The sequence below is a fragment of the Aphelocoma coerulescens genome, chromosome 4, assembly GCF_041296385.1.
Source record: "Aphelocoma coerulescens isolate FSJ_1873_10779 chromosome 4, UR_Acoe_1.0, whole genome shotgun sequence".
NCBI classification, from domain to species: domain Eukaryota; kingdom Metazoa; phylum Chordata; class Aves; order Passeriformes; family Corvidae; genus Aphelocoma; species Aphelocoma coerulescens.
This window is the reverse complement of record NC_091017.1, coordinates 33,885,834-33,908,570: the sequence shown is the minus strand read 5'-3', so window position 1 is coordinate 33,908,570 and position 22,737 is coordinate 33,885,834. Positions and strand designations below refer to the sequence as shown.

At 41.6% G+C, this 22,737-nt stretch overlaps 1 protein-coding gene across 6 annotated transcripts in view; it reads right to left on the bottom strand.

Annotated features, from left to right (window-relative positions):
• MND1 (meiotic nuclear divisions 1) overlaps positions 1-17,842 on the bottom strand; it is a 42,533-nt gene extending 24,691 nt beyond the window's left edge. For 2 of the 6 annotated variants that reach the window (XM_069013523.1, XM_069013525.1), the window contains exons 1-4: positions 17,020-17,116; positions 15,554-15,619; positions 14,694-14,751; positions 12,939-13,087 (exon numbers count right to left, since the gene is read on the bottom strand). In XM_069013523.1, the coding sequence (XP_068869624.1) occupies positions 12,939-13,087; positions 14,694-14,751; positions 15,554-15,619; positions 17,020-17,085 (339 nt within the window). In that variant the 5' untranslated portion in view covers positions 17,086-17,116. The other 4 variants (XM_069013526.1, XM_069013527.1, XM_069013528.1 and 1 more) reach the window with 4 other exon arrangements.
• Positions 17,843-22,737: the final 4,895 nt, after the last annotated feature.

Below are 22,737 nucleotides of genomic sequence, written 5' to 3'. Positions count from 1 at the left end.
TTCAGCAAGCCACTGATGTACACTTGGAAGAGGAACATTTAACCCCCAACAAACAACAGCAGCAGGTTTCAGTTCCATTCCATGTCAAAACCTGCCTGATAAGACTTTTATTCTAGAATAAAAAAATACGTTGGTTTCTTTTTCCTCCGGCAAAAGTTTTTGTTGGTCCTATGCCTTCTGATTCCCTGTTTTTAACCACTCTAACCACCAGTATCCCACAAGCATGTAGCTTGTCTCACCAGCATATTAAAATATCTACAAACCTAGTGTAAGCCATGCAAACCCAGCCCCTGAGTATGTTCACTGGGCAAGAATCAAGCCAAGGTCTCACATGCTAACCACCAAGAGTGTTCACAGCTGTTAGCCCACTATCATTATGGTCTGAAAGAGAAATAGCATCCATTTGGTTTTCTTCTGGCCAAACACTCAACCAAAAATGGTATTAAAAATGACTGCTCTTGTGAGCACCGCTCACTGTGGCACTACAGAAGAATTAAAGACACCCATTTTTTAATTATTTCTAACTTGCAAAGTTATTTGCTTTGGGTTTGAAGCTCACTGTGCTTTATTTCAGTAAAAGGCAAGGCTAGTTTGCTTTTGGCTTAAACAAAAGCAGTTCAAGAGGTTTAGGGTAACATTTGCAGTAGATAGGTGTATTTCTTTTCTATGTGAAAACAAACTCACTACTGAAAAACTTAAGCGGAATTGACAGAAGGCATGGAGAGAAAGTACTTCAAAGCATTCCTCTAGATTTTAAAGAAAGATAACAAAAAATTGAAGCCAAAAAACAGACTAATAAATATAGAGAGGAAAAATATAGATTAACAAAGAACAATCTGAAAATATTGAAAACAGACCTGTTGTGTTAAAAGAAAGGCAAAGAACATTATACTGAAAGAAACCACTTAACAATTAGTGTTGACTAAAACTTAAAGAGGAAGAAAAATCCCAAAGGGCAGCACACTGAAGTGCAGAACTGCTTTCTAAAGTACTACACTAAGCAAGCATTCAGCTACTCAAGTCACAAATCCATACTTCCCAGGGTTTCCAAATACACACAAGCAAACTTTGCAGCCAGCTAATTACAGTCACAGCAGCATGGAGACCACTGTGGCCTGCAGTACTGTGGCTTCTGCTCTGATCTCAGGATGTCACGTACCACTCACGAAACACCATTTCTCCATATAATCCACCCAGTCAACTGAACTATAGTAGAAGCAGCCACCACTGGGACTTCAGTCAGGAATGTGATAAACTCTTAGTGAGGTACAAACAGCAAACATACAGTCACTACATAAATACAATTAAGGTCTATTATCTTTTAACATTGGTGAAAGGAAGATAAAGCAGCATGCAAGATCTTACCCTGAGTCACTCCAAGTCATTTCAGCAATATGAAGTAGGGATTTGTGTTTGGTGGGACTTAGAAGGAGCAACTCGGAGACTCCAATACTTCAGGAAACATAGGTAAGAACAAGAGTAGAGATCAAAGCAAAATAGAGTAAGAATTTTTAACTCCTGAACTGAAGAATAAACAAGATTTTTTCAGCAAGAGAACACCATAATGTGGAAAGAAAACACACCGTAGAAAAAAACTCTGAATAGTTAGGGCCTGCCACATTTCTGTATTCATAAGAGCCTTTTTTTTTTTTAAATACTGCAATATAGGTATACTGGAAAAATGTTCAATCCAACAACTCTCTTCTCTTTATGCATGATACAAATTTGACAATTCAACCATAAAAAGATTACCTAATTTTTAATGCAATCTTTGAAAGTGTCAATTCAAAAACTTGGGAGAAGATAGGGAATAAAAACTCGATTCCTTGATCAAGGGAAGGTCTTCCTCCTGACACTCCTTTACCCTGATCTCAGAGACTCCTGAGGCTGGTCTTATCAGTGAAGACTGATGCAAAGAAGGCATTCAGTAACTCTGCCTTCTCTGCATCCTCTGCTACCAGGGACCCCCTTCATTTACTAATGGGCCCACATTATGTTGTGTTTTCTTTCTGTTATTTACATATTTGAAATATCTCCTTCTGTCATCCTTGACATCCTTGGCCAGATGTAATTTTAGATGCGCCTTGGTCTTTCAAGTCTCATTTCTATTTCTCCTGACCACCTCTCAATACTCACTCCAAGTGGCCTGGCCTTGCTTCTGTCTCCTGTGAAGCTTTTGCTTTTACTTGAGTAACGACAGGAGTTCTTTATTCATCCATGGAGGTTTCTTGTGCCCTTGGCCTGACTTTCTTATCACTGGGATGCATTCATTATTCTTGAGCCAGTAGGAAGCGAGCCTTGCTCATCAACCAACTCTCCTGGACTCCTCTTCCTTGCAGAGCCTGGCTCTGATGGGATTCTTCCAAGAATATCCCTAACGAAGCTAAAGTTAGCTCAGCTGAAGTTCATGGTCATCATCTTGCTTGCTGTCCTGCTACCTGTTCACCCAACACTGAACTCTACAATCTCACGGTCAGTACAGCCAAGGCTGCCCCAACCTTCACATCCCCAACACGACTTCCTTGTTGGTTAACATGAGGTCAAGCAACACACCATTCCTTGTGGGATCCTCTACTACCTGTGACAGGGAGTTACTGTCAATGCTTTCCAGGAACCTCCCAGCCTGCTTGCACATTGCTGTACAGCTTCTCCAGCAGATGTCAGGGTACTTAAAATTCCCCCACGAGAACCAGGGCCTGTGACTTTGAGACTTGCTTCTAGTTGCTTGTAGAAGGCCTCATCCACTTCCTCCCCTTGATCAAGCAGCCTGTAGCACATACCCACAACAGCGTCACTCTTTCTACTCTTCCCTTTTATCCTGACCCACAAGCTCTTGACTCGCTCATCATGCTCATCAAGACAGAGCTGAGTACATTCCCTTCCCCCCATAACACATGACATTTGCTATTCAAAATGAAAGGATGGTGCACTACTTAAGCAAATAACACTCACTCCAAAACACCATACTACTACCAAACATCATACTACTAATCCTGCCAATGTGCAAGTTCTGTCTTTTTGAAGACGTACCGAAGAGGTAACAAGTAGGAATTTTTTAGGTTAGCACTGTAATATGTCAGTGATTAAAAGGAAGTATCAGACACTCACACTAAGTAAGTGAAGGTTTTTTCCAGAGGACTAAACTGAAAAACTATCTGACTCTCCATACAACTGTTTGACAAAGCACTACAAAGACTCTCAAAACTAGTAATTCTGAAGTTAGATCTCTGCACTCATAAGCAGTATTTATATGTTTTGCTAGAGAATTCATGTGGATAATACTGATTTACTTGCCCCTCCCACAAACAATTCATTTTGCATTTCAAGACTAAATTTAGACCTATAATCCTGATTTGCTTAACATGCTAACAGATGAGAGCGAGATGAAACATCACATAGTAAATTAGGCATGGCTGTGTTCTCAGGGCATATTGAATATGAGTCCTTTTTTTTGGCAAATAAAATAAAACATGTGGGGTACTCAGAAGAAACAAACGAGAAATCCCCTCTCCACAGGAACTTTCACCCATCCATGTACAAACCCAATGTTGTTATCTGCAATTATTTTAAAGATATTACTATATAGCAAATCCCTCTACATTAGAAGTATTTGAATTCAATTATTTTCCATCTTTTTAGATTTGCCATAATAATTAAGTTAATTTAGAGAAAATACCTTGCCAAGAGCTTTTGTTTTTGCTTCATTCATTTACAACACCCTTTGATAAGTAGTGGTTACGCAACAAAAAATAACTGCTCGAGGCCAACCTCCTTAAAAGACAAAAGGTGAAAGAAACAGTTGTGCAGGCTCAATGAAAGAACTGAATTTCTGTGGCTGCTTTCAGAGTTGCTGTAATTGGCACGACCTGAGGGACAGATGGCTGTCTACTCAGATACAAATATCAAGTACACCCCAATCAATCTAAAGAAACCCCAAACCAACAAAAAACCAGCTGAAGCACCTCATTCAACACTGTTTCACAAATACAAGCAATCTAATAAGGAAAGCTTAAAGAACTTCAAAAGACATTCACATGACTGACAGAACTACAGAAAATTTTCATACTTGGATACGAAAGATATGCCTGCTGCTGCATATTAGTGTATTTAATAACCCTACAAAGTCTAAGGTGGTAGTTAACAGGTCTGTTCAAGGCAGAAAGAACATAGAAAGATATTTTCCCTTGGAAAGAAAGGGAGAAAATGAAGAAAAGTTTTAACTTTTCCCTAAAGAGCTTTAAAGATTGCTATCCTAAGCAGCTGGACCATACACTGACAATGCCTTCAGGGACTAAGTAGAGACAGGCCCAAGTTAAAACACAATAATCATCCAATATTCCCTGAGCTCATGTTCTGCTTAACGACTTTAAAAACCAAATCAAACTTTATTCCACAAACTTTTAGAAATGCCCAAATTCTATACTGAGATATTATCAGTAAAATAAAAAACCTCAGTAAAATACATCTATCAAATTTCAGAGTTTTGACAGCAGTCTTACATACTCACTCTTCATACCAATTTCATCATTTGAAAGTAATGCTTAGACAGATAACCAAGTCATCTCCAATTCCCGATACAAAGAAGAGTCTTTGATGGAACTACCATGTGTTCAAAAATAATGAGCTGCTTGGCTGTGACAAGAAAGACCTGTTCCTCTCAAGTCTCCCTGCATCAAAATAGCTTAACACATTTTGATTTTATACTCTCTTTTTCGTTTGTTTTGTTCGTTTTTTTAAATTTTACTCCTTTCAGAAGAGGAAAATTCTATAGAGTGAGACTTCTATAATTGCTTGCTGGTAGTTTATTTCTGCATGCATGCTAATTTTCTAAAATAAAATATGCTATATCAATTGAAATACAAGATTTTAAGGGGAAAGTCAAAGTTCAAATTAAATAGGATTACAACTCACTGTGTCCATCAAATCCAGCTTTGAAAGTAGTATTGCCTCTGACCTATCACCAGCCTGGAAGCTCCCAGCCTTACAGTACAGGCAAACTTCCAGACAGCACAGAACACTTAAGCCTTTAAAGTTTCTTGGGATACTGGGTTTCTGCTGATCTGCTGAGCTGTCACTCCCACCTGCCACACCAACTATGGGGCATGGGGAGATGTGCACAGCTGTGTCTGTGCCACACCTGACTGGGCTTCTGCAGTGAGAGCCCTGTTTTTGCTCCCAGTTTCTTTTCATTTCAGATTAACAATTTCACTGCAATGCCATGAATGGAGCCAGCAGCCAGAATGCAAACCTCTTCGAAAAGGTAAACTGTGTGATGATATTACCTAAAAAATTCAGTGTCACAGACAACCCTGTTTAAAAAACCTAATAGTTTTCCTGCATTATATCAGAATGAATATATAATATAAACTCCTGAGGGACAGGAACAATATATCCTTTTTTGTATAGTAGGACTCTTCCTTCAAATGTACATTAGAATCTTTAGAGTTATTACAGAGACCGTTTTCAAAAAAGAAATTGCTCTTAAATCATGCCAATTTTACCTTACACTCATCAAGAAGGAAGGAAAGGAAAACCTACACTTCACAGTTGCCATCAAGCTAGTCACATATTAACAGCAAGCAAAAGGAAAAGCATGAAATTCAACTAATGAACACCAAATTATGAAGTTGCTTAATTCCAAGAGAAGCCTCCAGAGCACTGTATTTTTAGAAGTCTGCCATGCCAGCAGTATCTAAGCATACTCTCCAGGGTTTTGTAGCATGCCATGAAACATAATTCCAGAAAGCTCTAATACATTACAGCATTAGAAGAATCTTCTCTGCCGGACATTTTAGGACTTACTAAATGCAGATTCATTTCAAGACCTCACCATTTTTCAAGTGCAAGATGCAGAGGTAACAAAAACTGTGGACTATTCAAATAAAATTTCATTAGCATTTTCCAGGAGACTAATAGAGGAAATAAGCCTTACAGGATCAACAAACAAACAGGCATAGATATAATCAACATATTCACAAGGTTTAAATGATGCAAATTCTCAGCCTCTTGCCCTTACTGCTACAGCTCCCCCTAGATGGCTTGAAGTGAGTTAGTCATACTATACCAACTTTGCAGGAGGCCATTTTTAATGCATCTAGTCCTGTAGTTCAGATAAGATGTACAGGTCAGTGAAAGCCAGAAGGCTGAAGACAGGAAGGAATCACTAATTGTCTCTGTTGGAAGAGTAATTACTAGGCAAGAGAAAAAAAAAAATTGAGCCAGCACAGAATGTAATCACCCAGCCCACTGGGGTGCAGACTATCAAAATGGTCAGGGCATTCCAAAGAATAACTAAATAAGCACAAAGCTACATGACATGTCCTCAAACAAGAGGGGAAAAAAGGAGGCCCAGCATGCATATGGGAAGACTGCTCTAGCAGCTTAGTCAACACATTGGGATCCTGCCTACATATTACAGAATCATAGAATGTTAAGGGTTGGAATGGATCTTAAAACCATCCAGTCCCAACTCCCTCTGCCATAGGCAGGGACACATCCCACTACACCACGTTGCTCAAGGCCTTCCTTATAACTGGCATTAAAAGGAAGACTGCTTCAGCAATCAGAATTTTATTTTTCCTAGAAAGGAACAATTTATTACATTTCCTGCAACACAGTAAAATTAAATTGGAAGCATACATGTGTCTAAATTAAAGAATGAGAAAAATGTCTAAATAAGTAATTCCTAACACAATTCACATGCGTTAGTTGCAAACGTTCTGATGTACTCCTCTGGTTTAGAGGACAATTCTTTAACCATGCTATCTACTCCCTAAAATCTATAAAATATTTATGAAAAAGAGAGTGCTAAGCTTTCTAAACATATTACAGCAAACCTTATGATCATGATAAAACTTTAGACATTTTATACCTGGAAGTCCTTCTTTTTCAATAAATAGATGAAGAATTTTTAAAAACACACTGAATACAGCTTTTCAATGGATCATAATGTGAAAATATTACACCCAAAAAAGAAACTGTTCTATCGAAAGCATTAGGCCATGGATTCCAAAGGTGTTGCACATGTAACTCTAGGAATACTTCATCACTGCTATGAGGCAAAAAAACCCAAAACAGTGAGAACCTGCATTTAGAACCATCAGAGGCTGAAAACTGCAACAGACACCTGAGGCATGTATGGAGCTCTGCTAAGAGCTGATGGTGTACCATCTGCTGAGGACACCTCAACAAAGCAATGCCAAAAGCTTGCTCCACAGAACTAGGTCCCACTGACTCTCCCTGCTGATGCAAAGCTCCAGCCAGGGCACCCAACTTGTCCAGTATCTTCAGCAACATCACTCAACTCCAAGCACCATCAGGAGCCTCCTACCCCTCACTGCTCATCTGTCATCTCTACAGATTTGTACCTCAGTTCAGGATTGGCTGCTTTTTGCCAGCCACTGCTGAGCATTTGTACCTAAGAGAATCAACCTCCAAACCAGGTGGAAATACCCTGACAATTGAGTGAGTCAATCAGATGAAGGAGGAGGCTGCTCACACTGAAACAATGAGGACAGCAGAAGTTTCCTGAACTTCAGTCAGTGGTCTCAAGCAGACTTTATTCAGCAACTTTCCAGTCACAGTATATAAGGAAGAAAAATATACCTAAAAGGATAGATATAAACCAAGCTGTGTCTTGAAAGAACTTTCTGATGGTTAAAACTCAAAAGTTTTTTGTGTGCATTCTAAACAAAGAAGGGTCTCTCCTTTTAATTATGTTGTCAAATATCTTCAGGAGGATTCAAGCCAGATTTCTCACAATACGAATATGTTTTCCCACTAACTATTTTCAAACAATGTGCATTCCTAACATAAGCCTTTCCTAATAGAGCATTCCCTTAGTTGCTTTTTACTAAAATAAATTCTTTCATGTTTCATATTTCAGTGCTCATTAGTACAAATAATTTAATACCTATGAAGTCACTTAATTTTGACAAGTTCATTCCTGTGGGGGGGTGGGGAAGGGGGGTTTTTTCCTTTTTTTGTTTTTTTAAACTAGCTACCAAATGTGAGCCAGGATGTACCCACTTGTAAATGATAGGCAGGATGTACCCGCTTCAAATTCTCCCCTTGGTTCAATATATGAGTCACAGGAAGTGAAAATTCCTCCTCTTACCAACCCTAGGGCAGGGATTTAAGGAATGAAACATCAACTAATCCTTTCTATCTTAACTAACACTGGCCCAATGCAATGCTTAGTGGGAGAAAAAAATTGCCAGAAACTCGCAAGTCTCTTGGTCATGAGTATGCTGAAACAAGCACAGGGGAACAGCACAAAATGTCCATCCTGTATCCTGCTCTAAAACGATTCTCTTCAATCTTTGTTGCAGTGCAAGGTGATACCATTTTGCTCTCAGTTGGAACAGCAGCTTTAATACTTTTGGCTGCTACACTTTCCCTTGCAAAGCCTCAGAGCACAGAAGATTAATCCACAAGACACAACACCATGAGAAATGAGACAAATAAAAACACAGTGAAATGAATGGTTTTAAACTGAGCAGTGAAAGGAACAACACCACACTGAGGAAAGGAAGTGAACTGGTTGTTTTCCCAAGCTACTGAACGACAGCGTTCATAGCACTGTCAATAGTTACACTAACAACCACAACATCTTTGAAGTGCTTAGTATTTCAGGTCCCTCTCAGCACAGACACAAGTGTTTTGCCCAAGACACAGATGAAAAAATGAAACAAAATCTAAGCCGAATTTGCTTATACTAAGGCTACATCAGAAAGACTTCTCTTTTCCTCACTCACTATTGTTACGCCAAGAATAAACATCTTGTTTTGTCAAACTATAACTGATCATAGGTAATTCAAAGCTTCTGAATCCAACAGCCAGGAAAATATTGATAAAGAATAAAATCACATCATTTCAGCTTTTCTTAGGGAAGGAAGCAAACCAAGACCTAACTACCCCATCAGTAAAGCTTCCAAAGTTCTCTTGACAGGTGAGGTTACATTAAAAATTTCTCAATTTATAAACATTGTTAAAACATTATTTCTCAGTCCACACCCTCACTCTAGTCTCACCATCTCATACCTGTACCCAATCTAACCAAATGCAACTTCCACATGCAAACAAACCAAATGTGTGTATAAACCCATCTAACCAGAATGCAGCTTCCAACATATTTCCCTTTTTCAGTGGTCCTCTTCACAGATGCATAAGCATAACCAAGAGGTAAAGAATAAGCACCTGGCAGAAGGCATAAACCTTTAGGAGCAACCATGCCACTGCAAAACAAATTACTACAAAATCCAAAGGGACCTACTTCGCAATTCTCACTCTGTGAGCTATTGGAAGGAATAGTTCCAGCAGATGCTACACAAACTAAAGATATTTGCTGTCTTTGCTTTTCAGGAAAACAGGAAGAGGTCCAAGCAGTAAATCTGGGTTAGAAGGCACCACCAAGATCCTAATTAGACCAGCACAAGATCTGCCATATATTTAAGTCAGGGATTAGGGCCCCTCTCCGAACACCTGCTTCTACAAAAGCAAGCCAAAAGATGGGGTCAGGCAGGGAAGCTGTCAGGAGAAACTTTAGCATTGTTTTTAATTGCCATATCTCTGCACACTGATGATGTAATAAATCCTTCCTGAAAAAACTCTAGGGTATACAGAACCCCTGTGAAGTGCAGCTTTAAACATCCGGACAAAACTGACTTGATCTTCATTATGAGTACTGAGTCAGACTTCCCTGCTTCTGGGTCTCTAAGACGGGGTGTGGCTTAATAATCACTAAAAAATTGGAAACAAAAAAATTGCTTCAAGAACAGCTCCTAAAACAGCCCCCCACAATCACAGCTTCTGTAAGATGCAGAATGCTATGAGCAACCTGGCTGTAACATTCTGTAGTACCAATGTATGCAGGCAAAAGTTCCTGTAGCAGGCCCAACTCGTCAAACATAAGCCTCAGTGCTGTGAATTAATAGGGGAATTTGCATAATGAAGAAGCCTGTTCTGTTCCTCCACATGATTTTCAAATGACAGTTCAGCATTTGGGATCACTGCTTTCCCTTGACTATTTATCCATGCCCTCAGGAAACAAAGATAATGCCTCCTGGGAAAAAGCCTTAATTGTAGCATGAACTAAACTGCTGGATTTTTAAACATGCTTTAAGTAAGGCAGCCTGATTCTGGCTTTTAACTGCTGAACAAAGAAACCAACTCATGTAGTTAACAATCAATCTGGACAAGACACAGAGAGAAAACACATCCCTCAGCATGCCACATGCTCTATATGGGAATGATCAAAGACAAGCAACATGCAACAGAAATGGTACAATAGCTGACTTCTTTCCTCTGCTTTCTATGTTCTGACAAGAAGTTTTGTGATAGTCAGTGACTAGATTTGGAAGCCCTTAACAAAGTCTGTATGTGTGCACATCAAGAAGAATACAAACACCAAAAGAGCTAATTTGAACTCACAGACAGAACCTGTTCTCATCTTGTAAAAACATTCAGAGAGCTTTTCATTGAAAATGCCACCTTTCCACTGTGTCAACAGAGAAGTTACTTTCAGCTAGTGAAAATGTTTTTCCCTGAAATGCTGAAACATTTCCAGTCTCATCAGAGAAGCAAGGTAATGAAGACAAGTACTTTTAAAGACTCATAGCATCATCTAAAGAGACCTCTTATACCAATAAGTCCGTATCTCAGGAGCAGGGCTTGGCTTGCAAATAAGGTTCTGGTAACAAAACTATTTCTTTCCACTTCAACAGTTTTATATTGCAGAATTGTTCATATCAGAATAGTATATTTCTACATAGAAATAACCATAAAATAACATTACAAATCAATAACTACATGCCCATCACACTTTCACAATAACAGATGTTTGCATAAGTAAAGTACATTTAAAGCAGTACAGCATATTTTTGTAGGTAATTCCTGGATACTTACCATGGAGCACATTAGGCAGATTCTGCAAGACATTCCAAGGATATATTTGTCAAGGTATGCCAGAGACCTGCTTGACCAATTATGTTTAAAATTCATGATGGGACTAGGCCCAAGGGCAAGGACAACAAATACCAACTCCTTCATTCAGCTACTTGGCTGTAATATGGAGTATGAGCAACAACAAAGAGGGTCCAAGAGCAAATCATTGCATTCAGCAAAACAGTGGCACCAAAGAGTTTGGTGAACAAAGCAGAAGTTTTGGAACGTATTTGTTCAATTGCTCAGCTGGCAATTTATGTGCTGGCAGACTAAGTAGCCTGGTCCAAAACTTGTGTAAATATACTAATAAGTTGAGTAATTTTACTAGGAATTTCAGTTCGAAGTCAGTGCAGAGTTAAACTAATCTGTTTCAGACAGATGAAACTTCACTGGAGTAAGAGTCAGTGCATTGTTACTATCAGTGTATAAAAATTAAAGCCCAAGGATGCCAGGATTAAGTCCATGCCTGAAAATAGTACAACCACAGTCAGCTAAATCAAACCCCTTTTTCAATTCAAGATGTGGAAAAAAGGCATTTTTCTTTTAATTATCTTGATATAATTGTATAAAGAAATAGCTGAAGTTGACAACACTGTACATAAGACAGCAGTGTGTGAGATTCATTCACAGCTACGCCTGAAGAAAATAACGTCTGTAAAAATGTTCAGATGCTACCAGTAAATCTGCATTAATTCAAATGATTCTTTGATGAAAAAACATAATGCTAAATAATCATGAGAAGAGTTGGCAGTGCTGTGGTACAAATCACACCACATGATCTCATAAAGCTCATTTGTTCATCTTGTTATTATACACTCCCATTGCAAATAAACTGATGAATAGATACTTTCCCACTCCCATCAGAAGCAGAAAGAAAGACAGTTCCTAAAAAGTAGGAAAGAACCAGATGAATAGAACAGCAACGTTGCAACAAAAGATGCCCTGCTCTTTTGCAGAAGAGCCTCTCCTCCCCCTCTCCTCTGCCCTGGTGAGGCCTCCTCAGGAGTGCTCTGCCCAGTTCTGGGCTCCCCAGTTCAAGAAAGACAAGCAGCTACTGGAAAGGGTCCAGCAGAGGGCCATGGAGATGAGGAGGGAACTGGAGCATCTCTCTTATGAGGAAAGGCTGAGGGAGCTGGGCCAATGCAGCCTGAAAAAGAAATGACTTTACAGAAGAGAGGGGATCTCATCAATACAAATACCTTAAGGGCAGGTGTCCAGAGTGTAGCCAGACTCTCTACAGTGGTGCCCAGCAAGAAGACAAGGGGCAACTGGCACAAACACAAAGCTCTATCTAAATCAGAAAAAAACTTTCTTATTTTGAGGATGACAGAGCATTGGAACAGGCTGCCCAGGGAGGTCATCGACTCTCCTCTGGAGATACTCCAAATCCACCAGGATGTGATCAATGTGCAACCTGCTCCTGGTGAACCTGCTTTAGCAGGGAATTGGTCTACATCTCCGGACGTCCCTTCCAACCCCAACCATTCCTTGATTCTATGATTCATGACCAATTTGCTCTTTTCTCCTGCTAAAACTGCAGTATGTGCTCACAAATTAAGCCACCGATAAAAGCAGATGAAAGCACAATGGCCTAAGTAGAAACCATTGTCCCATTTACTCAAGTTAGCATTTCAGGTGTCATCACTTCTAGGTTACTACCACATGATGGCCTACATTACATAAAAGACACAAGAACATGCTACCTAAATATTTCCAGTCCTTAAATGATGCTTTGCTTCCTGACTAACATGCTTTCAGCAGGAAGTAGACAAAAAGTTTTCTCAAGCTCCAGCAAGAACCTCTGAAGTTTTCCTGACTTAACAGTAAGATAATGACAATGCCCAGCCATGAATGACAGATAATTCCTATAGTAATATCTGTGTATGTGGACATGCACATTTGTACACATGAGAGATATAAACAAGAATGACAAGGGGGTATAAGAAAAAGCAAACCCATTCAGACAAACAAGTATTTTCATAAAACAGATTTACCTGAGACTCTAACTCCTCCAATTTACGCTTCCTGGCATGAAGAGCTTTACTTGGAAAAGCCCAGAAATAATTGGAAGTTCCAATTCTATCAGTGTCCACCATGCCATCATCAACAAGGCTTTGCAGAATCTCTTTCACTGACATCGAGGCTAATAAAAGCAAAAATATAAAATTAGAACCACATAGCACCTAAACTATGAGTACCACAAGCCACCATCTACAATCATCTATATTTTCCTCTAATAGTCAGCTAGCTGGAAAATTTCACAAGGACAACATGCCCAAAGCTTCACTTGAAGGGATGAATCTCTTTGAAACCAGCAGTTTGCTCCTCAACACTGCTATTCTGCACATCTGCTACCAGATGTTTGCAAAACACTGCTCATAAGTATTGCACAAAATACATGCATGTAACACTACAATACCATAACAAACCCATGGGAGGTACCTGAGAAGTTGTCTTGCAATCTTAATTCTAACTTGGATTAACTTGTTTAAGTTTCTTGATTGGGAGTGTAATTACATTTCACTTTGTAATGCTTAACAAAGTATTCCATAGCAGCAGAGGCACTAAAGCCATCTGCCTACAGACTCAGGAATGACAGATTCTGATTTTGATTATACTCGCTTCCAACACAGAACATCATTTACACTCACAAGGATCAACATTTCTGAACATAACTGATCATTTCCTAGCAAACCTGTGGTGTAATTCACCATTTTAAAAAATGATACCTGTTCCACAAAGCTAAGCAGTTACATTATCCTGGTGTTGCAGATATAAAGACTTCTGAGCTCGTTTATGTATTTTGGAATCCGACGTTCAACTTCAAGACTACAGGGGATCCCATACCTTTTGGAAGCTATAGGCTGGATGCCAGGATGGCAGTATTTCCACATGTTAGTCATTTTTTCTTTTCAGAGTAACTGGGGCTTGGGTTGTATGGCTAAATGCCTTCATATGCAGAGACAGGACGAATTTGGACTATTCAAAGGTGTTAATGGTTTTAGAAACTCTGAACTCAAATTTACTGCAAGTTACAATTAAACATATGGACTGGCAAACCAATCAAGACAGCATCACATTTCTTCAGAAGCCCATGAATGCCTCTGGCAGCTGCTGACACAACTGAAAAACTCTGCTTTGTGATATTCACATCTGCAGTTCTCTCAGCAAGTTCATTTACTCTTGCACTGCCACCAAGATATGCTAGTCAAGGACAGTGGCAACTACACAAACATTATGCTTCCCTGCCCCTTTTGTAAATGAGCATAATAGGAAGAAGAATTAGGAACTTATAGAACAATCCAAGTGCATACACAAATCCTCTTGGACCTAATTCTAAACCAATGGATCTCATCAGGAAGGCTTTTATTGAAAAGACAAACCCCCTTCCACTTATAGCTGTCCAGCCACTTTTGGAGGGGAAAAGCTGAACAGCACACTGCCCGTGAATATTTGGACTAGCATTTTAAACACTTGTGACTATACAGGTGGATATTTAATACCTGAGTGCACATAATGATTTCATAGACTGAAAGTCACTACAAGTCAGGCAGCTCAGAGCGTAAGAAAGCCCCCATCCCATGTCACTTCTAACACTACAGACCTGCCATTGACCAGTACGCCACTCCAGCTATATTTTCCATTACTAGAATCACAAACCGGAACTTCTAGCCAGGAAAATTCACACTGTAGGACCTGTCCCAAAAATGATTACTTGCTCAAGAGAAACAACTTTTGTAAACACTTACTGATCCCTTTTTCTTTTGGAGCAATCTTCTCTAGATCCTTCAACTGGAAGACATCTTTCTGTGCAGAACATGAAAGACACTTTAGTTCCAAATGACAGCATCATCTAAGGCTGGGTGTTTTTTACACTAAGTCAATGCCAACAGAATCAAGCAGGAAATGCACTGTATATTTTGGTTTTGCTAGGGAAATAGCCCACATATCCCTCAACAGAATTGGAACATTCTGAGAACTAAATAATAAGAAAAACACTATTATTGTAACAAGCCCTGTTCTTTCCTTTGGTGCTCTGAAGTCACTATATTTCATCTCAAGTTAGACTACAAAGCCCTTAAAGCCCAGGTTAGACTGTCAGCACAGATGCACCACATTGCTCAAGTGTCACAGTATTTTTTCCAGAAGATAAAACATGGTGGATTATGTATGCCACCAATATCAATACAACTGTAGCTGAGCTTTTGGATCTCCAGGTTTCTTCTCCCCAGTGACACTTTCCAGCTCTGCTCTCAATTTTTCTAATGCTCAGATTTCTTCTTCCTCCCTCAAAATGCAGTGAGATACTTCCCAATTTCCTGCTGTCCTCTCTTATGGTAATAGACTTAAAATGAGAAGATGTGCATAGGTAGCACATGAAGAATTTAACACCACCTGTGCATCTTCATTCCTTGGCTCTACCTGGGGATGAGCCACCTGATCAGAGGTTAAATGAATGAAGTTTTGCCTCTGTAATTTACACCCTTATGTCACAGGGCATAAGTGAAATGCATGCCAGGATATAGAGTTCAGCTGCAGCTACAGTTAAGCTCCTTTTAGAACCTGTTTTCCCACCAACATAAATGCAGGACAATTATAAGTTACTTACTGTTTCAAAAAAGATCTCCATCATGCGAGCTCTCTTCTCCTCAAAGCTCAGACCTTTTTTCTTGGACTAGAACAGGGGAAAAAAGAAAAAACAAACCAAGACATTCAGCAATTTGAATAATTAACATCTACTCAGAATTCAGATCTATTTACCTATAAGTTGTATTTTTCATCCTCTAAAATACCTTACCAATAAGCCCAGACTTTCAGAGAAATTCCTTCTTTGCAAATAATCACTACACCAAGCTCATCTATTAAATGGAGGGACCTACCTTTTAGCTCGGAGCCAGCCTTTCCCATAACTCAACCTGGCTCTCAATGTTTCTTGACACATACCAGTCCCAAAATACCTATTTATATAAAACTCACACAAATGTTTAATAACCCTTAAAAAGATAAGGAGTATCTTCTATTTTTTTTTTGTTTTAAGAATTGCTTTCTATCTTGTGATATACAGACAACAGTGTGAGTTGTAGGCCATTCAGGTTTTTTAAAGGAGATAAAGAGCATTTTGAGGTATGCGTTTCTTCAAAGGTCCTAACCAACTTTATAATGTCAAGGTCACATTTTAAAAACCGTGCTGGTTTTATTTCTTTTCTCTCTGGTTGTGTGACCAAGCATTCAATAACTTGGGTTGAACTACAAGCAAAAGGCAGAAATGGGTATTCACAAACTGCTACCAGCAATACAAAACTGAGAGATAGTCTCCTCTGATCGCTTTCAGAGATGCTATTTTGATATGCCTCTTATGAAATTAGGATATAAAATATTTCACAAAGAATTGGAGTTCTACTAATAGCATTTAGCATAGTCCTCAACAACCCAAAAGCAGCAGGCACAACATGAATCTGTAAAGCTTCCCCTTGCCCCACTCCCTGCCTCACACACTGCGTGCAGCTACAAAAGAGGAAAAGGGGGATGGAAAGGACAATATAGCATGTTGGCAGGAAAAGGTCTCATTAAAAAAAAAAAGGCGTATTGTTGCCCTTAAGTCAATGGAAGCGAGTAGTCTAATAACAAGATGCTTTGAGAAAGACATGGTTACGTTTCCAAGTTTGTAACAGAAAGGAGTCAACACCATTTTTACTTTTTAACACCTGCTTCCTTCTTAAGGAATACAATTGGGCAGCACACAACACTTAAAACATACACCAAAAGCAAAACGGCCAGATTGATTTAATTTAAAAAAACAAATGTAAAAGCTAACTTATGCAGCTACAATAACACAGAGAAAGGAACAGAAGCAATTCAATACTATATTTAACAGAAAGCACCATTACTAATTTTTTAGGCCCCCTCTCTCCTCTTTTAGCCAGCGATACCCTAGGTCAGCACTGCTGTCTCCTGCGATGTCAGTACATTGCAGGATTAGAACCTGGAGCTGCCACGTGCATGTAAGCAGGAGCACGAACAGAAAGCAGACGGATTTAACTTCCACCTCCCTGCCTTTCCCAATAGCGCTGACACCTTCAGCAGCAACAGGAACAAAACCCGTAGGCGCACGACGTGGAATGGAAGCGTTTCTGGAAGCATGTGCTCGTAGCTACGCCCCTCGGGCGCCAAGTTTCACACCACCACTTCAACAAACGCAGCAAAACAAGGACGCCAAGAGCTCTCGATGAAGGTTATTAACTTTCACATTAATTTCTCCCTCCTACCTCACTGGCAGGCGTCCCCACCACAAATATTAACCACACCAGGAGCATCCATTTCGCTGCCGCTACCGCAGGCAGACAGAAGAATACGGTGCTGTGAGCGCACTCGGGCACACCTGCGATTCGCTCTGCCCGCTCCCACCTCCCAATGGCCGCGGCCAGAGGCTCAGCCCGACCACACCTGGGCCCCCGTGTCTTGGAGGGAAGCAGCGGGCACCGGGCCCGACTCGAGCCACAGCACGGGGCTACGGCTACTCCTCCAGGTGCCGGCTCATTTACATCGCTCTTCAACAAACGAAAGGCACGGCCCACGCAGTGGTGACGCTGCGCCCCCAGAACCGGCACCGTGGGGCCTCCCCGGAGCGGCAGCCCCGCTCCCCTTAGAGCCGCCGGGGCGGAGGGACAGCGAGGCGCGGGCGGCCGTCACCCGCCATCACCCGCCCGCAGCCGTGGCTGCTGCTGACCGTGGTCACGGCTCCCTCTGCAGCCCCGCAGCCTCAGCGGCCGCCCAGGAAAGAGACCAGGAGGAGGCCGAGGGCGGGCGGCCCCGCTTACCATGTCGCGGGCGGGCGGCGCGGTTTGATTCCGGCGCCACCGGGCGGGAAGAGGCCGGCGGGAGGCCGCGTGCGCAGCGCCGCCTGCCGCCCGCCCCGCGGCCCTCACAGCCCTCACGGCGCCCGCGGCAGCGGGGCGGCCGCACAAGACGAGGCTGTTTCGGCCACCGCGAACGTGAGCGTGGGGGTTTTCTTGTTGTTTGTTTGTTTTCGTTTTTTTTTTTTCTTTTGGTGGTGGTGGTTTTTTTGTGGTTGTTGGTTTTTGTTGTTGTTTGTTTGTTTGTTTTTTTACCGGCCGGGTGGTGTCGTAGAATAAAACTGAGAGGGCAGAAGAACACGTGAACTGTGGTCCAACACGACGTGTATTGTACGGCTGGCCTGGCATAGGAGCCATGGGACGTGGAGAAATAAAGCGTTCGCTGCCCGTGCAAGTGAAGGGCCTGGCCATATCTGATGTTGCTTGAAACAGTCGCTCATTGTGATGACTGTTCTAGCAACTTTTAATTACTGACAGCTTGTTTTAATTGTTATTGGTGTTGTAAATCACTTTCCTTCAGCTGCAGCAGTCCTGGGAAATTGCTTAGCAACAGCAGTGGGTTCATATCTGCCATACTAAATCTAGAGTTTAAATTCAAGCAAATGAAAACGTGAAAGCTGAGATGTTTAGGCAGTTCTTGGGAAGATTTTCCATGTCGTATGCAAGTGACCCCTTCCCTGGAACTTGAGGTTCTTGTCTGTGCAGCCCATGATCCTATTCCTCATTGTGTACACTAGCATATTACTAAAAATGAAATGCAAATTAGGAAAGACATTTTTAATACTAAGCCTTTTGTTCTTTCACTCTCTTCATGTGCATCACATTTGCAACTTGCTAACGCAGGATGAAATCTGTTGGTACACCCCCTCATCTGCTGTGAGAGCTCATATTCTGTCTCCCAGCCTTCCATTTCCTTTGGCCAGCCCTCAAAGTGACTGTGTCCCCACGCTCCCTGTGACAGTTCTTTTCCTCCTGTCACACTCACCTCTGCAGTCCAAGGGTGAGGGCCCCTTCCTGCTCCTTCACAGCCTAAAACAAAACCGAGCTCTGCTGGTTTTTTGCTGCTGCCAAGCAAATGGTTGCTGCAACATTTGCAAAGTCCCCGTTGCCCCCTAGGGTTTCTCCAAGCGACACGTGTGAGTGGTACGGGAGGTGTCAGAGCTGAACATGTACTGCATGCCTGCAGTACAGGAAGAAGAGGGGGAGGATGGGTTTTCAGAGGGACACTCACTCTGAAGTGGGCTTGGGGCACGTACCTCGTGTCTTCTGTTCAGTACACGTGAGGCAGCAGTGCTCCCATCTACCCCTTATACATGAAAGTAGACTGGCAGCAAACCCCAGGTAAGACTTGTGTCACCCCCAAACAGAGCCAGCACATGGCTGGAACACACACCTGGAACCATGGGTGGAAGGCACTCCTTGTTTCAGCAGTTGAATGTGATGGCAGCAAGCCAGACAGCCCATCCACCTCTGAAACATTAGGCCATGCTCTCGGGCAGTGGTGGGGCAGTGGCTCAGCAGGTTTTCTTCGCTCATGGCCCCTGGGGACAGCCAGGCTCAGCTGCCCCGAGTGCCATGGCAGCCCTGAAGCCCTTCCACGGTGTTAGCAAAATCCACAAACGCCAGAGGTTTATGTCCAAAGAGGAGACAGAGGAGTCCTGCAACTTTATTCGAATGAAGGAAGAAAGTCCACTGGGGCACACGCCCACAGGGTTTCCTCTCTCGAGGGTTCGGAGGGCGCAGCCTCCTTTTATCCCAAACTCCCGGCCACACGTTGCCCTCTTCCTTCCCCCATTGGCTGAGGTACCAGGAAGGTACAGCCTTCCCGAACCGCCTCCCACATATCCCCCCTTGAACCTACTATTTTACCCCAAAGTTCAGAAACTCGGGCTTATGCAGACCCCCTTGTCTGTTTCAGGAGCCAGACTGTCTGGGCTCTGCAACAAACCTGGTGCCCAAAGTTAGTGGAGACACGAAGACCCATTTCAAAGATGTTAACACCCATACCTTCACCCATCAAATTTTTTGTAAAGACATGAGCTTTCCTCTCATCGGCCACATCACTGGGTCCAATTGACTCTGGAACAGGAGGTTCCCTAACACCTCCCATATTTTGCAGCACCAGATGAAAACTAATTAGTTGAAAGACATGAGGTAAAAGAGGTCCCAGACAAAAGGGAGACACACGGTGTATCTTTTGCTTTGTCATTTGAGGGGTGGTTTACTGCATAAAGTGGAATGAATGACTCCTAAAATACATAAAGGGCTGGCATTTTAAATGGGCTTCAGAATGTCTAAACATTCTGAAACGGATATTTCACAAAACGGCTAGTCATACGCTATGAATCTAAAAATAAGACAATGGATGGGAATACTGTGGAAAAGATACTCATTACTGTGTCTTTCTGCTGGAATACTGTTCTCATTTTCCTGTGATTTTCTTAAGCTTTAACAACTTGGACTACATTTTCTATTCTAGGAGTCAGATTTTTAAGTACTGGTCAAAGTAATTTTTCACTGTTGCTGAGTTAGAGAAAATACAGTGCTTTGTCAGTGTTACATTATACTTGGATGAAATGAAATTTGTACTCTCCTTCATTTTGCTCTTACAACTGACTGTAGTTGACTTACAGTTAGAAATTCTGTTTTGAAAGGACAATAAAGCAACAATGGCAGGAAGCTTAGGCAGTAGGAGAATGAAAATTGTCCTGCTTTAGTTTTGTTCCTTTCATACATATGTGCCATAGCACAGTCTTAATTACATGAGCTGTTTTTTAGGAGGGAAGAATTCAAGTTGAATAGCAGATCAGTTTATTTCTGGAAGAGTAAGAGCAAGCCTTTCCAGTCCTGTGGCTGCCTCCCACAACACCTGTATGACTGACAGCAGTACAGCTTAAGCATGGAGGATGAGGAGGGTTTGAGGAGATGCTTACCTATGGCAGGTGATACCAACTTCTCTGGGATCCAAGCAGTCTGTCATGGGCTGTGGCCACATATCAGGAAGCAATATGATCCGTGAGTATCCCATACAGGCCAGTCTCTGCAGAATTTGCTGCCTCATTTCATCCTCAAATGAGCTTTTGGACTGTAAGCAGATGTTCTCCCTACAAACATTTAACCCTTGAGTGAGAAACTCTTGGTGAGAAATGCTAGCTGGCCCTCCCCCAAAATCTACTGCTTCGACAGCTTTGCTAGGCAGAGCTGCTGAAGTGAGCATTAGGTTATCCTTAAGGTGAGTAGCTTAAGCCCTAGGATTTTGGTCACAAGGCATTTCACTGAAGGAACAAGGCATTCATATACCTAGCTCAGAACAGATCTGAGGGCAGCAGCCTCCAACTGCAAATAGCAATGAGCAGCAAGTGCTGGGTATTTCCTGCACAGCTGGGGCCTGTGTAGGGAGAACATCTGTCCACAGAAATGACATTGACTGTTCCACTGCACTGAGATAGTTCAGTCTGGTCCAAATTAGGGAGGCTTCACATGAACTGTCAGCAAAACTGTGGGGATAGTTAACTGCAGAGCAGCACAGCTGGATATGAGAGAGAACTTCAGCCTAAGGAACAATGAAACATTTTTGAACATGCAACGGCATGTTAAGGGGGTACCACTGTAAAGAGAGAGAGCCTGGCTAGTGGTGGCTGCCCAAAGTACCTGCTCCTTTAGCTACTTTGGCATTATTCTCCCTGACATTGTTTCTCATTGGTGAGACTGGGTTCTGTAGTCTTACTCATAGAACTTTTAAAAGATTCTGCTGCCTCATTTAGGTATTTAACTAAGTACCACAAGAGGGTCAAAGAGGAAGTTGGCCATTTACTGCAGATTTTTTCTGGTAAATGACCGTGTTCCCCAGTATTAGTGTTCTGCCTGTCTGTCTGGTTTTGCTCAGTGGTGAAGAGCCTCTGCTCTAATAATCCAGGGAACAGAAAACATTTCTAGCCTATCAATAAGAAAATATTGGGAATGTAACAAGAGTCTTACCTACTAAGCCCGGTGGATCCAGGATATCCTGTGCTATTGCTTCTGTTCTTCTTTGTGATCTTTTTTTTCCTGGGAAGGAACAAGTGCTCTGCAACTCTGAATGTCAAACCAACACTGCTCGGCTTCAAGATGTAATGTTCTTTTAGCTGGCTGCCAAATAAAGCCTTTTGTAAGTATCTGAACTTCAGGGCAGATAGACAAGTACATTCAGCACCAAGAGTCTATTTGCTGAATGTGTATTCATCTGGAGACTGACAGAAAAACAAAACTGATCCATTATGTCGTACTAAGTTTGTCATTAGGAAAAAAATGAGGCATGGAAACATGGCTGCTGACACTCCCTGTGACTTGCAAGAAAGAGTGAAACACAGATTCCTCTACAGGGTTTGGGGGACAGTTCCACATAAAAGGACAGCAGCTCAGTATTTCAGCTGTCCCATTTCTGACTGTCCTGCCACTGAGCAAACACTCATCACTGAGGGTTTCACTGACCCCTCTGGTCCCCTCCATTGAGGCCGTGTCCAAGACAAATGATCCATCTGAAGATTCTTACTTTGTGAGCAAGTTCCCAGTCACACGGAGTTCTCAAATGATTCAGGTTTGGAGAGCTCACAAGACATAGGTACTATGTAAAATTAAAATTAATACAAGCTGGAAATTTATTCTTAGAGGAACAGAGTCAGATTGAACTCCTATGGCAAATTTTCTGTACTCCACAATAATTTAGTTTCGTTTTCTGCAACAGACCCTTGAAAGATTATAGCACACCTTAGCTAAAAGGTACAGTGTACTTCTGTGATGCAAGCAGAAAAGCTTACAGCTCTTAATCTTACTGCCACCAATGAAAATCTTAATTTTGAATCCTGGACTGAAGAAGGAAGGGAGGAACAAGGAAGCTCCAACTCTGCACCTTCATCCCAAGAACTACTTAAGCCCCTCTTTTCTCTGTGTCTATATAAAA